General features: G+C 42.7%; 1 protein-coding gene and 1 long non-coding RNA gene across 2 annotated transcripts in view; one reads left to right on the forward strand and one right to left on the reverse strand.

The window, feature by feature from the left end:
- Positions 1 to 17,911, reverse strand: part of NSMCE2 (NSE2 (MMS21) homolog, SMC5-SMC6 complex SUMO ligase) — a 224,646-nt gene that overhangs the window by 2,896 nt on the left and 203,839 nt on the right. Inside the window, exons 5-6 of the mRNA XM_079902453.1 lie at positions 5,330 to 5,430; positions 4,812 to 4,918 (exon numbers count right to left, since the gene is read on the reverse strand). Of these exons, the coding sequence (XP_079758579.1) occupies positions 4,812 to 4,918; positions 5,330 to 5,430 (208 nt within the window). The remainder of the gene's footprint in view (positions 1 to 4,811; positions 4,919 to 5,329; positions 5,431 to 17,911) is intronic.
- LOC307176413 lies at positions 1,292 to 10,186 on the forward strand. The gene is made up of 5 exons (XR_013824745.1): positions 1,292 to 4,874; positions 5,308 to 5,584; positions 6,371 to 6,438; positions 8,277 to 8,506; positions 8,656 to 10,186. It is a non-coding gene; the product is annotated as an uncharacterized lncRNA (long non-coding RNA).

A 17,911-nucleotide genomic window follows, 5' to 3' on the forward strand; every position in this document is an offset into this window, starting at 1 on the left:
CAGTGAATAAGCTGCTTTAGGGAAGTGGAGAGGGAGGTGGGGAGGACTTCCTGATGACATCAGTGGTTTTAGTCAGTAAATGAGAGCATTCTGAGAATGTGTGATGGGATTAACCACACCAGTCAGTTGCAGAGCTGGCGTGCACATTAACCCAGGGCCACCCGTGTCAGACAAAGAGGTCTGAGCTCACTTAGGGTATCAGCCCAGGGGACAGAGGTATTAACCAAAAAGCCCTCCCAACGGGAGCCAGACGGCCTAAAGACACTACAGGCTCAAGGGTGAAAAAGACCTGGGCTCAAGCCTCCTGGCTGTGACACTCTGGGCAACTGATGTCATTAATGGGCCTCAGTTTCTTCCTCTAGGAAGGCAGAGCATAGCATTGCTGTGAGAATGAGTAGGATGCGTGCGACAACGGTCCAGGAATTCACTCAGGTGCTCGATAAGCTGGTTCCTGCTCTAGGACACAACTTCTGTTCTCTAGAACCTTGTGGAGAAGAGCCGGGCCCACCTACAACGCTGGCAGGAGGCAGGCGTTGTGGGAGCACAGGGGCGGGGCACCTTGCGCAGCACAAATGGGGGTTCCGGAAAGGCTTCCCGGAGGAGAGGTCGATGCAGGAGAACCTTGTTTCTCACCCCGTCTCAATTAAACGAACACAAGTTTCTAAACTAAAGAGGAGAAGACAAGGTCATAATGACATGATACTGAATCAGGGCACTCCTCCTCCGGAGAAAGAACACTCTATAAGCATTAGTGCATTCATCCCCACGACATCCTGGTGAGCAAGATAGGCGTGGCAACACACAGTCTTAAGCTCTCGTGTCATTACTGTGAAAGAGTCAGACCTACAGGCCTGGAAGGAGAGGCTGGGTCCTGAACTGGGGTCACGGACAGGGCAGAACATTCCACTGCAGCAGCGGGCAAGCGTGTAAGTGTCTGCTGAGTGAAGGGACCGAGTCTTAGAGGGTCCCAGAGGCTCTGGGGACCCTAGGCCTCAGCATCAGCTCAAAAGTACAGGATTCTGGGTCTGACGAGCTCCTGGATCTGGGCCCCAAGAATTCCAAAGTCCAGCCCAGCTCTAGAAAGCAGGTCTGGAAATGTGAGTGGGATGGATTCCCACCATACCTAAACACAGAGTGTAACTCTATCCTACATCCTCTGAGTCTAAAATAATGTGTCACCAAGCAGTGAGGTAAGTAATACAAACATGAACAGTCTTGACCTCAATAACCCGACTGCTATTTGTTCAGCGCGCTATAGTCCAAAAAGAGCTTTCTCCTGAGTGCTTTGCTTCTCCACTGCCAAGAAATTTGCTGGTCCAGGCCTAGACTGGAATTCCCCACTGTTCCTTTGATCCTGAAATTCTGTGAGATGTCGCTATTTCCATTTTACAGATGAAGACACTGAGGCTCTGAGAGGTTAATGGACTTGTTGGTAAATGGTTAAAATAGGGCCTCCAAGCGCAATGCTGGAGTTCTGCTATTCAACGACACCTTTCTGTTCAACTTAATTGTACTCTCCGTGCTCTTAAATGTGACTGTTTGTTAATATAGCCTCTGTTCTTAAACAAAAAAGGAAAGAAATGACTATGGATAACAGGAAATATCTTATTAAGATGAAAATCATAAGGCAGCTTTATTAGTAAGATAATAAACAGCCTGGTTATTAAGAGATGTGTTTTAAGGAATTATTCTAACTATTGTATTCAGTTAGGGCTAAAGTCTCAACAATGGAGTCAGTGCCAGTAACACAATGTAACTGGAACTCCTGTCTGACAAAACATAGTTGGAACCAACAAGGAGGAAAAACTGAGATTTCTCAGACTGGATGTGTCATAGACATTTTTAAACAAGGGGAAGCCAGAACTGCTCATCGCCCTAACTTGTGTCCTGGGAAACAACACTAATTCGCGTTTAATCAGGAACCTCTGGAGCAGGATTTGAAGAGGCCCTGGATTCTAACCTGTTGCCGAATACAATGTACCTGGCACTCCAGCACTGGCTCCTGTGATACCCAACTCGCTTATCTCTCATCCCTTCTCTCCTGGCTACGTCTCAGACTGCTTGCTTGGAGTCTTCTTCCTTTGATTGCCCTTTCAAAATGGCAGAATGCTTTTTTGTGGGTCTATGTTAGGTGCTGGGGGAACGCGGTAAGCAGAGCAGAGCTGGATCCTGGCCTCGCATTGCTCAGAGCCAGGCCAAGGTCCCGTCCTTGGGGGTTCTCAGCTGGCTGTCACACCTGGTCCAGAGCTGTACCTGTGCTGCTCTGACTCCTCTGTATCGATAACCTTACAGTCAACATCTCACACTCAGAGCTCTCTCCGAGCTCAAACACCCACATTTTCTGTGCCTCCTGGATACCTCCAGATGGCTGTATTGCTAGGACCTCAAACTTAGCATGACCCAAACTGTGCCTCTTACATGCCTTCCTAAATGTGTTCCCCTTACGACCTCTCTGTCGGCTAATGACATCGCCATCCTTCTAGACACCCAGTTTAGAAATGTCAGTCATCCTTCCACTTGTTCCCTTCAACTTCCGGCTCCCAAATTCTGTCCATCGTACCTCCACGATCGTGTTCCTCCTCATTTCCCTCCACCTATGACTGCTGCCTCAATCCCAGCTCTCATTATCTGTAACTTAATCTACTGCAAGAGCGTCTGAATTGACATCTTCACCTCATGCCTTTATTCATCCATCTCTTGAACTGCTACTGGAGTAACTTCCTAAAAGCCAGGTTGACTCGCCTTATTCCCTCAAAACCCTGCAGTGTTCTCTCATGCCTACAGAATAATGGTGGCAAGAATGATGATGGGGGATAAAGTTTACTGACCATGTGACAGGTACTTTAAGTGCTCTACATATATCTTATTCAAATTCCAAACATACCAATGAGGCAATTACAACTATTATCATCAATTTATAGATGAGGAAACTAATGAAATCATGACATTTAACACCCTCTACAATGAGTATAGAATAGAGAGAGAATTTACATACACCATTCCCCTATTGCTATTGTCCAGAGCATCCTTCTAATCACCGGCTAACATGCAATAACTGTTGCTGTACCTACTATCCCCCAAGTGGAACAGACTCTGAATAGGGCGAGCCTCTTGGCTAGAAAGAGTCTTCTTCACCATTCTCTGAAATCCTTCTCATTTTTCAAGGCCCAGCAAACATAGTACCTTCGCTGTAATCCTTCCAGACTTCCTCCACTTGGACTTAACTGTTCTTAACTAAGCTATGAGAACCTGCAGAGTTTGCGGAATCTGCACCCGAGTTATAGAAGTACGACAGAAAAATACCCACCTTTTCCAAATGACGGGTGTTACTCAAGTGCTTCCAAACATCATTTACAATTCAAAAAAGGCAAAGGACATTAGAAAATCAAAGTATGTAATCAAGAAGATGCACTTAAATGTGAGCCTGCTCTGGGAGTTGCTCCCAGCCATCCTGGGACTTGGGAGAAATGTGCTTTTGTATCAGTGCCTGCCCTTTTCAAATCTGACTAGAGGAGAATGTCACAAACTTTAAGGAAGAAGACCTGTGACATAGAACTATCTGGGAATACCTATTCTTAGCAATTATGTCAACAAATTAAAATTTTGTTTTTCAGAGACTAAACATAGAAAAAAGGAGAAAAAGAAGCCTTAGAAGTCCAGAAACAAAGAAAATTACACTCACAAGGGAAAATGAAAGGTTCCTTAGGGAAATATGGTATCTCAGTTGTAAGCTGGAAAGTCAAAACAGATAAAAATGTGCTCAAACAATCTCGATTTTGTAATCATTAGGCAGTTCTTCTAGAATAAATAGGGCAAACTACTTGACTGAATGACCGTCAAGATATCTGCAGTCTCAAATGCCCTATCTTTAAGTCCACACCCAGATGAGGAGTGGTGGGGAATTCCAGTTCTAGGTCTGGACCAGCAAACTTCTGGGTGATGGAGAAGCAAGCCACACATCAAAGGGACTGTTATCACAAGTCCATTGAGAACTGGTCACACCTGCAATTCCATTCCTTCGACAAATCTGTGATAAAAGCATAAGAAATGCCAACCAAGTCAAAGCTAGGCTAGCCAACTCAGGTTTCTAGGTTATTACAGGAACTGAGCCATGGTCCCCCAGGGTTGGAGCATGTGTGTGTGTGTGTGTGTGTGTGTGTGTGTGCGTGAGAGAGAGAGAGAAAGGGGTAGAAATATATATATAAAAGAAAGATTCTCTAAACATTCCAATTAACATTTTTTTTCTCATTGCAGTCATCCATGAATTTACTTAAACCATTTGGGAAGTTATTTATGTAATTAAAGATATGAAAGGTTTTCCCGGACAATCAAATCTTGATCATCAAGACCAACTGGATACGAACTCTTATCTTAGGATGATGACTTAATATTTTTTTTAAACAAACTCCCTGTATTGCAGGATGCAAAAAAAAAAAAATTATTTTTTTAACCATTCCTTCTTGTTTGGGTAAGTGCATATAGAAAGGGGAAAAGAAATCTCTCAGTATCACAGTTCTCTATTTTTTTCAGGCTCCAGCACAAATTCATAAAAATTCCTATTATCTAATGATTAACATTACATCCAATTCCTTTTTCTCATGTTCTGAAGGTGTGGTTGAAGCTCCTTTAGTTTCTTCCTGAACAGATTACTAATTTGTTCCCTCATGTCCTGTTTTTCCATGTTGACACGATCCCTCCGGCTGAATGGACTTCAGGGGAGAAGTTTAAATGCCTTTTCCTCCAGCGTGAACGCACTGCCTCGGACTGACCACCGCTGGGAAGGTGTCACTTCCCTTCCCGCGGCAACTCACCAGGCCTTTTTCTTCCGCCTGTGTTTGGACTCAATCATGCGAACAATGGCTTCCTCTTCATAGGTGTGGCCACACACTTTATTTTTCACTGGCTTCTTCATTTCCAACTGCAATCAAGGAGACATCAGGCTTTCAGGAATGATAGTGATCAGCTTCCAGTAACTTCTCCAAGCCAACAATTATTTGGCACTATGTTTGCCTAGACCTGGGGCTTCCGAGGTTTAACCTCCCCATCTCATGGCTCTAGATAACTCCTAGGGCAAATGACCACATCAGAAAATGCAGGGAGACCAGTGGCACCAATGACACTTGGCCTGTGGGCCAGGAATTTACTCCTAGATCCCTAAGGGCATCACTGACTGAAAACTCTTTCCCAGGTATACTCTTCAACTCTCATCCCTTTCCTTTCCTCCCTCCTCAACTCTAGACATGAAATGAAGTCAGAAAGCAAACAGGAACCCTTTGCCTCTATGAAGTGAATCGCTTTTTCTTTCAGGGGAAGGAGGAGAAAACAGTACCTGTGTAATGGGGCAGATGAAGTTGGTCTGACTTTGGGTCACAATCATATCTTCATCAACTCCTTCTGTGCCGTCAGCCTCTCTGTCTGCTTGAAGACCATCTAGAGGGAAAAAAGGGAAGTTGCTGAGTCTCGTTGGTCTAACATGTCAAGGACAGGAAGGGATGGAAGGGTCTCTTTGGTGTTAGCCCCTGTGCTAGGCGCCTGGATGCATATTGACTCTTCTGCAGGGGAGGCAGGACTCTGCCCATGTTTGGTAAGGAAACAGATTTGGAGCAGCGAAATAACTTTTTCAAAGTTACAGAGAGTGAATTTGTGAGGGAGTACTGTTCACTAATCAAGAATGTGGCTTTGGAGTCAGAAGGACGTGGTTATCTTTGTCACTTCCAGCTGTGAGACCTCGTGCTAGCGAGGTCTGTTTTTAACGTCTCTATAACTTTATTGCAGAGATTAAGAGGTGAAGAATTTAGTGTGCTCTGCATAGCTCCTGGCACAAAGACACATTCAATAAATGATAGTTACTGTTGGACGATACAGCGATTCTCAAACTTTTTGGTCTTAGAACCCTTTTGTACTTTTAGAAATTATTGAGGATGCCAATAAACTTTTAAAATGTGGTTTATATTTATCAAGATTTGCCATGTTAGACATTAAGACTTAGGAATTTAAAAACATGTATTTATTAATTCATTTAAAAAGAACAACCCCATGACATGTGAACATAAATGACATTAAAAAAATTAAAAGTAATTATATTTTCCAGAACAAAAACAAGTTAGAGATAAGAGTGGCATTGCTTTACATTTGTGAAAATATCTTTAATGTGTGGCTTAATAGAAGATAGTTGGATTTTTTTTTCACGGTTTGCATACTATATATTTATTTTTTCGCCAGTCTAAAAATAATGTCTACACATTTAATTTCTGTCCAGTAAGAAGTGATTAGAGGTCTAAGAAGGCCTAGTTTAAACAATTTCAAAGAATGAAAATAAGTGAGCAAAATTATATTTATCCTAAAATGTGTCTTTCCATCCACTCCATAGTGTAATGGCTCCTTGAGGCAACTTCCAACAACAATGATGTTTCTGATGCTTTCTATGGTGGCAGAGAGGTGAGTATCACGGTCTGCAGGGCAGAGCAATAAATATAACTCTAGTAATCCATTGTACATCGAAAGTCAGGGAATACTTCATTGGAATTATTCTCATTTGGGGGGATGAATAAAATTAAATCAAAGGACACAGTACCTGATAAAGGAGCAAAAAGCTTGTAGGCTTTGGTCAAGGAAAGAAGAGGGCCTAATGAGTGAAGAACTTCACTCATGAGTGAAGAAGAACTATATATTATAGTTTTCTTCCTTCAGTTTCTCAACTAGATTCCATTAGTGGAGTTTTCTAAAAGATTTGGAGGAGATTCCAGTTCAGATATTATCAAAGATCATCATAAGGTAGTTGGATTTTGATATCTGTGTATATGTGTCTGGTCTGTCGTGATATCACATCACATAGCCTCTGGAAAAATTCACTTATGAAAAGAAAGAGAGTGAAAAGGGCAAATGACATCTTAGTATTATTATGAAGATAGTTTTGACCTTGTGGGTACCCTGAAAGGCTCTCAGAGTACCCTAGGCGTTCCTGGCCCACACTTTGGGAACTGCTGAGTAAATGAGTGGTAGGGCTAGCTTTGAATATAACTTATTTGATTCTGATATCTGTGTTCTTTTCATGGTCCTTGCCCCTCACCAAGGGAAACTAGATAATAGATGGCTTCTGAATGGGGTACTGAGAGAATCTCATATGAAAGCCTTTCCTTCTGGAGAAGGCAGACTTGTCATTCTGCACTGAAATCAAAGATCAGTAGTGTTTTAAACACAAGTGTGACAGTGCAGTGACAGTGTAGTCCTTCCTCCTCCTTTTTCCCCTCCCTTTCTCTCTTCTCCCTTCCCTTCCTTCTTTCATTTTGGCAAAATATTGAATATAGACATTAAAAAGTGCCTCGCTTTTAATGTGTGAGGGAGACCCTTTTCTTAAGTTGAGATGGTTCTGCACATCTTTTAGTTCCTACAACTGCTGGCCCTGGCCTTCCCCCTTGGCCAGATGAAGTATATGCTGGAGAAGTACTACTGGGGACAGGAAAAGGGCCATAGAGCACTTGTTCAAGGTCACCCAGTGAACTTATGGCTGAAACCCAGGGATTCTGCCCCCAATTACTCTGTTTTTTTGGTAGGGGTTTCTCTTTGTTTTAGCAACTAGTGCTATTTATATGCCAGCTTGTTGTATTTTCTTAGAGAAATGTCCCCCAAACAGCGCTTATTCCTTGAAGAAGGCAAGAGTGAAGCCCTCAGAGCTTAGGATTTCCCAGACAGAGCGTTTTCTAACCATTGGTCATTAAGGTATGATGCCTGGGGCCTTTCAGCTTTTCAAGGGCCGATAAAAAGGTCTGAGACCTTGAAAACCATTTACTGGTTTCAAAACAGGATAACTACAAAACGGAAAATAATTTTAAAGGTCTACAAAATGTAATGTTGGGTTAACTTCATTAATTGTTGATTTGGTAATCAAAAATATTTCCTTTGGAAGCAATATATACGCTGGATTTAGGTTTTAATTTAATAATTCCCAAGTATGCTAAGATAATTGCTGAGAAATTAATAGCCAATTATAGGTTAAATCACTTACTTGTAGCCAACCGTTTTCCAAAGCAAAATTGTAAAAATATCTTCAAAAAATTTTGCCAGCAATAAAATTATATTTAATGTGGAAGTTGCCATAGTTTAGTATGTTTGCTGTGATGTGAGTTGCGGCTTCTGAAATAATTTTCCTTAGATCTATGAAGAGTCTTTGTGCTTCCCAGGACCTGTCTTTGGTATGAATAGCACAAGAGTCAGACTCTTAAAAAAGAGTCCTCTTATCAACCCAATGATTCTTTTTTTTTTTTTTTTTTTTGCAGTACTCGGACCTCTCACTGTTCTGGCCTCTCCCGTTGTGGAGCACAGGCTCCAGACGCACAGGCTCAGCGGCCATGGCTCACGGGCCCAGCCGCTCCGCGGCATGTGGGATCTTCCCGGACCAGGGCATGAACCCGCGTCCCCTGCATCGGCAGGCGGACTCTCAACCACTGTGCCACCAGGGAAGCCCCAACCCAATTATTCTTCACGATGGTTCAGGAAAGTTGGACAGGTAAGGAGAAAAGTCAAGGAGCAGAGCTGAGAGCTATTCTGATTCTCTGATTCACTTTCCAAAGCCTCCTCTTGCGGGCTGCTGCCGCCCATTTCTGATTGTGCGTTTGACAGTCAAAATAAAAGTATCTCTTTGTCCATTTCTCACAGGGCTTCCTCTGAACTGATAGATTTCTGACTGCATACGTTATACTGTGGAATTCACCAGAAAATCTGTTGGATGAATAACAGGGTTCAGCCAATGTGAAAGACTGTGGGTTTTTTTTTTTTTTTTAATTTTCTATTTTTAAATTTCAAAGAGTAGAGGAAGCAAGAAAGCACAACTCAAATGCAATGCCAACCACTAGGGAAGGCTGAGTGGGGAACTTAGAAGCTGTAGGTGGCTATCAACAGCAGCGATCACGAAAGAAGAAGGTGACATAAGTGAGACTGGGAAAGAATGCCAATGGTGAGTAATAGCCCACGGACCGAGAGTCTAAAAAGAGAAAGAGCCGCAACAGCTAAACTTCTCTTGAGCTAGAACATTTCCTCACCCGAAATCTATATTTATAGAAAGTGATATGAACGTTGGGATTCTACAGTGTGCTAAAACAAAAGGTCACATCTGGCAATAAATGTCACTTACACTAATCTATACAAAAAGACAAAACTTTTTTTTTTTTTTTTTTGCGGTACACGGGCCTCTCACTGCTGTGGCCTCTCCCGCTGCGGAGCACAGGCTCCGGACGCGCAGGCCCAGAGGCCATGGCCCACGGGCCCAGCCACTCCGCGGCATGCAGGATCCTCCTGGACCGGGACACGAACCCACGTCCCCTGCATCGGCAGGCGGACTCTCAACCACTGCGCCACCAGGGAAGCCCAAAGACAAAACTTTTTGATAAGCCCGCTGAAAGGAAGATTGGAGAGAAAAAATACAGATCGTCTACTAGAATCACAAAAGTTTTAAACTGAGGTTATTTATCCTTATTCCCTCATTTATTGGAGAAAACGGAGATCCAAAGACATTATAGGTTTTGTCCAAAGTCAGGCAGGGAGTTAGTACGGTAAATCAATGTATAGCTCTACTTTCTTGGCCTGCTTAATTTGAATACTAAAACCAGTGTATAGGTTCTGGGAGCCATCCCTCCCTCCCCCAGATTATTACTTTATTACTAATAATACCTCAAGTTTACTGACTGCTACATAGCAGCTACTATGCTAAGCACTTTATATACATTATTTCATTTAATCTGCACAAAACACCCATGAAGAACAACTCTATTGTTATTCCTACTGAATAGACAAGAAAACTGAAGCCTCCACAATATTTTTAAGGCAAAAGTAGAAAATATCACCATTATAATAAAGAAGTAAGCAGATTCAATCCGTTTGTTATTCAAGAGATCTCAAAAAGAATTTCTGATTAAAAAAGGAAGAACAAGATGATGAGTCACACTGTTTTCCATCCACATAAACACGGCATATGCTGTCAGAAGTATACGCGCCAGCTGTCAGCTTCCGCCCAGATGGGTCTCAGACCCACACCTAACATCCATGCCCGGGGCCCAGGGCACCCAAGCGAAGTGCTGAGGAGGGAAACCTGGGCAGGAACTAATATCTACAGAGCACCCAGGAGGGATGTATCAGGACTGAGTTAGTAACTTGAATGGGATTTTTTTTGATGTCATTAAATAAAAATCAAAAGGAGAAGACATGAAAATGCTTGTAGTAGTAATTAGGTAAACAATCAAGGATTTCCAAAAGTCTATGAATATTCCCCAGTGATGTGAGGTTAGGAGGTGGGGGAGGGCATTTATTGGATCCCAAGATGTGGGTTCACGGTTAGTCAGTGATGACTGTCAGTGAACAGCTAAATCCTCATCTCAGTCATCCTCTTCCTAGGTGCTTGAGCCCAAACCTTTGGAATCTATCTATCTATCTATCTACCTACCTATCTTATTTATTTTGGCCGTGCTGTGAGGCATGCGGGATCTTAGCTCCCCAACCAGGGATCGAACCAGTGCCCCCTGCATTGAGAGCGTGGAGTCTTAACCACTGGACCGCCAGGGAGGTCCCTGGAATCATTCTTGATTATTCCTTTCCCTTCATTCCTCACATCCAAACCACTGGCAAGTTCTGTTGACTGGTTCTCAACTATATTCCCTAAATCGAAATCTAGCCTCTTTTCTCGATTTCTACTGCATCTTAGTCCAAAGCACTATGGCCTTCTGCCCAGACCTCTTCAGGAGCCTCCTAACTAGAATCCCTGCTTCTTACAGGGGGCACGACCTCCACCCCTCCACCCCCGCCTGCTTCTTACAGGGGCCTACACAGCCAGCTCCTCTGACCAGTCCCCCTCTCACCCACCGTGCTCGAGCCGTACCGGTCTTTCCTCTGCTTCTGAACATGCCAAGCTCTCTCTCGTCTTCGGCTGCTATCCTAACCTGCCTGGGATGTTCTGCCCTCCGGATCTTTGCTTGTGCTACTCCTTCTTGTCATTTTACAATGTCGGTTTCAATGTTATCACTTTGGAGAGGCCTTCTCTGACCTCGTAAACGAAAGAAGACACCAGCCCTCCTCTACCCCATCGCTCTGTTGTGACTGCACAGAGCATCTCTTTAAGGGCTACTTTCTTGTCTGTCTCCCTCTCTTCTACTCTCTGTCTTCTCTGTCTCCCTCTCTTCTTCTCTCTACTTCACTGTCTTGTTCATTGCTGTTTCCTAGATTCTAAAATGTCCTTGGCATGTAGTGGTAGGTGTTCAATAAACATCCCATTAGTAAAGTGCTTCATCCAACAAGGCAGGAGTGGGCATACTTTTCACAAGGATATACTTAACATATTTAACAGATGCGGCAACACAGACACACACAGACACAGACACACACACATGTCTCACACAATAATGATTTTACAGGTTTTAGGCAAATAACAGAGAGGACTTCACTCTAGCTTGGGGTACAGCCTTGGACCCTGAATTCCACGTCAAAGGCAGCAAGTAAATGTAAGTGTTACGATTATAACAGGCTGTGTAGTAATTACAAAGGAGAATCCAGACATGGTTTTGTGGTCAGAAAATACACTTGGGCCTGGCCACACACAGCCCTAGTATTAGTCACTTGTCTGTCTTCAGGCAACCCAAATTTGGCTGACAGACAGTCTTACGTCAGCTGGGAATAAAAGTTGATTGCTATGTGTTTTTTCAATTAAGTCTCAGACATTTTTCTAAAAGCACTTTTCCCTTAAAAGTTAGTAGCAAATATTTTACAAATATTTGTTGCCTGCCTGAAATGCTTATTGGGCTGCCTGGATTATTTTACTTGCACTGTTCTGGGATGGTGCATTTGGAGCAGCTCAGCTGGTACACGGGAGATCCCCTCCCTCACCTGCAAAAGAAGGTTGATTCCAAGTTGGAAGCTCTGCAGTCACAGTGTCTGCGTATGTGTCTGTGCCGACTCCTGACTTGTTGCCCCACCAAGCAGCCCACAGGCGGGGTTATGAGTGGCCTCATCTGTGAACTCGGACATGTCTTAGACTCCAAACGGAAAAAGAAGTGGGTCAGCAGGCTCGGTCTCTTTGGCTTGGAATTAAGAGGAGTGTGTGTGTGCGTGCGTGCGTGCCCGTTGTTTTGGGGTCTACTCTACTACTAATGGGTATCTAGCCTTGTTCTTACTTTCTTCCTGGGATGAGTGGCCTGTCCTGAATGCTTCTTAGTTTCTTCCTGGGATGAGTGGCCTGCCCTGAATGCTAGCACTTTGGTTGGGTCAAGTTACTATTGAGGGAATCCTAGTTTTGAAACTCTCTGGCACTGGCTAAGAGCTAAGACTCTTCTGTGTGTGAACAGCTTTTGCAGAATTAAAATGCAGATCATGTCCAGAAAGGGCCTACAGAATCAAAAATTTCCTAGGTGTTATACTCTTCATAGGATAGAAAAATTCAACAAACACAATTTCAGCAAAAAATATTCAGCAAAAGTAGATTGAGTTAACAATCAGAACAATGGATAGAACATAGTTAGGTTCTGATAAACGTTATTTATCATGTATATATTTTATTATAAACCAATGCTATATAACTGTAAATTGTTGCTGCTATGGTTATTTTTATCACTACTTTGTGCCAGGTTGTATGCTTGGTATTGGCAAAAAATAATCCTTGCCCTCAGGGAGTTCAGTCACACAGGACAGACAAATCCAACACAAAGCAGTCTTGTGAGGGCTATGCACATACAAGATACTGTGGCAAGAAGCTCCCAGGAACTAACAGGGTCAGCCTCTCTGAGGAGCTCCTAACTGATCGGTGACAATGAGGAGGATCTTTCAGCTCACACTGTCTGAAACAACTCTGCTGCCCCCTTAACCATGAGCACTTAATTCGCAGCTACCTCAGGTCAACATTGTGATCAGTACTCTCCCTTCTTCGGTGAGCTATCGTCGACATTCATCTCAGATTCTACACATTTGGAAGAAGCTATACATATCCAATACAATTCAATCCAACCCAATCCAATCCAATCCAGTCCAACCAGACACAAGCCAACCCATCCAGACTCAACCTAACCCAATCCCTGCAGCCAATCTCCTTCCTTTGCAATCCTATAACACCTACTGTATATACCATATGCTTTTAGCTTAAATTGCTTCATTATTCAGTTGTTTCATGTGGATGGAACTTCTTTTCTAGGTAGATTGAAAGCTCCTTGAGGACAAGCACTGTGTGTTCAAGCCAAAACAACTCAACTCAAGCTGTATTCATGGAACACCTGCTCTGTGCCAAACACTACACAAATGCCCATGGATATGAAGAGGATTAAAATCACGTCTGGTGGGAGAGACAGATACAAACACTTATATTCTGTGCAGGGAGTGAAATAACAAATATGTTTTGTACAAAGAAGAAGAGTAACCTAGAAGATCTCGGAAGGTGGGGTGAGGAATCAAGGTGAACCTCCCTGAGAAAGTGATGACTAAGCCAGGCTCTCCAGGGAGGTGTGATAAGAAGAGGGAAGGACACTCAGGCAGTGAGGATTAGCGCGTTTAGGAACATGGGCTCGGAGACAGCTTGCCCGGGTTTAAATCCTGGTCCCATCACTTTATCAGCTGGGTGCTCCTGGGTGAGTTACTTTACCTTTTTCTGTTTCCATCTTCTCAGCTGTAAAGTGGAGTTTACAGTCTACTTCACAGAGAATGAACCTACTTCACAGAGCTGTATGAGGATTAAATGAACTAATGTATGAAAAATTCTTCGAAGGGTGTCTGGCAAATAGCAGGGGGGGTCAATAAATATTGTTATGATTAGTAATATTATTACTCAGAATTCCCACGGAGCTAGCATAGAGTGGGTACCTGCAACATATATGCTCTATTAAATGAAAACGATGTGCTATGGACTCACCCAAAGAGAAACCACAAGATTGCTCGACCCAGGATTCTGAATGGGATGAGCCCTTCCATGCCCAGGGCAGAGGGAGGCCTAAATTAGCCCAGGTGTAGTTAGCTGACCGGGCACTATCAACATCTTTAGTTTCCTGGCCGCTTTCACTTCCACAGCTCTTTCAACAAACTCCTCTAAAGATCTTGAAAGTAAACTGAATAAAGAGTTTCAGCTTATAACCTCCAAATGAGCTGAGATTTTCATAAGATGTACCCTGTCACATTATCACGCACTTGTTAATTTATCTGCTGTTGTTTTAGACACGTTCTTTGTCCTCAGCTGACATCATGTATTAATTTGCCTCCATTTCTTTAAATACTGTCAAAATACGTCATATGTCAAAATACGAGGGTTTTAAAGTAATCAGAACCCGGGGCATTCTACTGGTGGGACAAAAACCAATCCTTTGAGATCTGGTCATACAATATCCACTTTAAGTCAATAAATACTGAAAATATCCCCAAATTCAGTACATGCATTTAGTACTTGTTAAGCAAGTACAGAGAAGGTTGATGCCCATCTCTAGGTTTCTAAGAAAAAGCAGACCAACGAATGCACACATTCTATTTCTTTGCTTTGGGCAATTAACTAGAAAACCACATGATAGGAAAACTGATTTGCCGGCATCGAGAAGGTATACAGCTCTCAATTGTTTAGATCCACGAAAGAGTATGAAGCAAGCAAAGATCAGAAGGTGAGAAATCCCATCTGGGTCCATCTTATGTTTCCTTATTTTGGAGGGTTGCAAATACCACCTCTCCAGGTACCCAACACAGTAGATGCAACTTATTTCTATATGCTTTCCAATCTCTATCTTTAAACTACCTTGACTCTGTCTCCTTCTTTTTTCATGCTCACTGCTGCTGTCCTAATTCAAGTCCCCAGCCTTCCTATTTAGAATATTGCAAAAGTTCTTTATTTATCTCTCTGCCTCAGTCTCTCCCCAACCTCCTTCTACACCCTAGCTCATCTTTCTAAAGCCATGGCCTCTTAAGCACAAGAACAAGACTTTTCATTAGTCGGCCCAGAGCATCTTCATCTCCCTCCTCAATCCCATTCCCCATATCCATCCCAAACTCATTACAGTTTGCTCACACTTGCCAGGCTATTCTACTTCTCTGCTAGCCCTTCCCCTAGCAATCTGTGACCACACTTCAAGACTAAACTAATTCAAGTATTTCCTCCGTGAAGCCCCAAAGCAGAGGTGATACCTCCTTCAGCCCCCAGAATATCTTTGTAGATGCTGTAATCATTTGTTTACTTCTCCATCTTCCCTATTAGACTATGAATTCCTTGAGGGGAGGAGCTCTGCCTTATTTATCTTCATATTCTCAGGGAGCCAGGCAAGGTGCTGGAACTTAATAAATGTTCACTGAGTGACTGGTTGCCAAAGCAAGAGAATGCTTTGATTATTGTTATATATAAACTGACTGTGCTAATAAGATGAAAACAGTAAAGAAGGCTGTTCTGTAGGCAAATATTTTAGAATAAGACAAGCCGGTCTTTGATCTAATTACTTTTTTCCAGAAAGGGAGCCATTTTACACCATCTAGGTCATTCCACTCTCCATTCTCTGTTCCAAAAGAGAATGCAAAAGCAAACTACCAAAAAGCAAAAGCAAACTACCAAAAGGCAGGATGATAGAGGTCGTATTCCAAGAAACAAACGATTCCACACTATGTCTTTATATCATCTCTGATTCTATTCCCTTGCCCAGGGGAAAGTACAATAATCATCAGTTATGAAAAATGTGTAAATCATCTTAAGTCTATTGAGTTTAGCCAGAGTGTACATGTAGTGACATTCAAGTACAGCAGTTTTTATAACAGAGAAAAACACTGGGGAAATCTAGATATTTGACTGACAGACTGAGAATTTCAATGAATGGTGACATCACCACTCAAAATCTGACAGAAATTAAGAACAATCTTTATCATCAGAAAATGCTTATAACAAGAGGTGGAAAAAATGAAATTAAAACTATATATGTAGTGTGATTAAATAATCTTAAATATGGTATACAGAAAAAAGACTGAAAGAAAATATGACAAAATATTGCAGTCCACTGTGTCCTGGTGGCATAACTACTGTATATGTGAACTGGCAGTAGAGAAGGAATCAAGGGCATTTTTTAATTTTTGAAGAATAATTATTTCATTTGTACTTTTTATAACCAGTACTGTTTACGAGACCAAGTAATATTTAAGAAGAAAGTAGGACTCATGGCAATGGGGATGGATGGATTTGTTTATTCAATTTGTCAAAATGAAACAGATAACGAAATCAAGTCTAGAGATCATAATATTTTAAAAAGGAGCTTTACAATTTTTAATTGCTCAACGTTAAAACTGCAACACTTCAGCTTTGGGTAAGACAGGGACTATGACACCATTTCCATCCCTGATACACTCAAGATTTATTATCCTAATGACAGTTGTAATATTTCAAACTTATCTGCTCCCCTACAAGGTAATCCAACACAACGTAATTTATATAACATCTTCTCTTCCATCTCCTCTAATTTCGAAGCTCTAGACAAAACAAAAATGAAATTCCTGTGTAGAATGGAAGACTTTAATAACAGAATAAAGCCAGCACCAATATCATACTTTGTTTTGTAAAGCTTCTCGAAATAAATGATAAATTTTGATCTTCAGACAATAAAAGGTAAAGAGGCACTGAAGACGTCCATTGTGGGATAAAGCTCAGTGAAGGGGGAATTATTTGTCTTACTAAGTGAGGGCAGGCCTCAAGTCTAATCAGGTATGTTACTCCGTAGGATTTACCCAGCATGGTAGTTACAAGACACCTCAGAATCTGGCATTAATTAAATATGCTTATTTTTCCTTTCTACATGCATCTGATAAAGAGTCTCAAGGTTTATTTTTGATCTATTTAAAAATTCTTCTTTATGGTGGCACAGTGTAGTCATTTTTAAACAAGAAAAAAAAAAGAATAGAAAAAAGAAAGGGGAATAGGGCTTCCCTGGTGGTGCAGTGGTTGAGAGTCCGCCTGCCGATGCAGGGGACACGGGTTCGTGCCCCGGTCCGGGAAGATCCCACATGCCGCGGAGCGGCTGGGCCCGTGAGCCATGGCCGCTGAGCCTGCGCGTCCGGAGCCTGTGCTCCGCAACAGGAGAGGCCACAACAGTGAGAGGCCCGCGTACCGCAGGAAAAAAAAAAAAAAAAAAAAAAAAAGAAAGAAAGAAAAAAAAAAAAGAAAGGGGACTAATCCCCAAAGTGCATTCCATATGGAAGAAATTTAAAAAGGTGAGAGCCCGAGGGACCAGATCTAGTGAGGCTCAACAGTCCTGTCAGCCGCAAAGTCAGCGAAGCCACCCAAAACGCAGCCCAGCTCCCAGCCTGCAAAGTGCGCAGAGACAGTCGGGGTTTCCGAGAGTGATGAACCCACAAGACGCTCTGCGCCACCTCGACATCTGTTTTCAGTTTTCAGGGTCTTGTCTGAAGTTAGCCTAACAGAAAACATACCAAAAGGGGAAAAAAATCCCTGCCAACTGGGAGGAAGAAGAAAAATGACAGAGACAGAGAGAGATGGAGAAAGAGAAGGAGAATGGGGAGGAGGTCGAGGGGAAGGGGGAGGGGGAGGGAAGGAAGGAGAGAGAGAAAGAAGAAAGGAAGCAAGGGGTGAGGGGTATGGGGCATCTTCCACACCACAGAGCCCGAGGAAGGGCCCTGGCGGCGCTCACACACCTAGAACCAAGTCCTGTGGCCAAGCCTTCCTTCTGTCCCCCCCACCCCCCTTCCAACCTCTATAAAACCTTCCGCACATGCAAAGGAAGAAGACACATGACTTCAAAATCGGGAGCAGCTTAGGACACAGCTCTTGTGAATGCGTACAATAGATCTGAGTCATTTGTTCGTTTTGTAAACATGGAGAAATCACACTTTTAAAACGTCCTCGCCCAGTGACATTCACAGCACTTGACAATATGCTTAGCATTTACTCTTTTCCTTATTCTCACCTAAAGATGTCAGG

This window comes from Stenella coeruleoalba (genome assembly GCF_951394435.1).
Source record: "Stenella coeruleoalba genome assembly, chromosome: 17".
Classification (NCBI taxonomy): domain Eukaryota; kingdom Metazoa; phylum Chordata; class Mammalia; order Artiodactyla; family Delphinidae; genus Stenella; species Stenella coeruleoalba.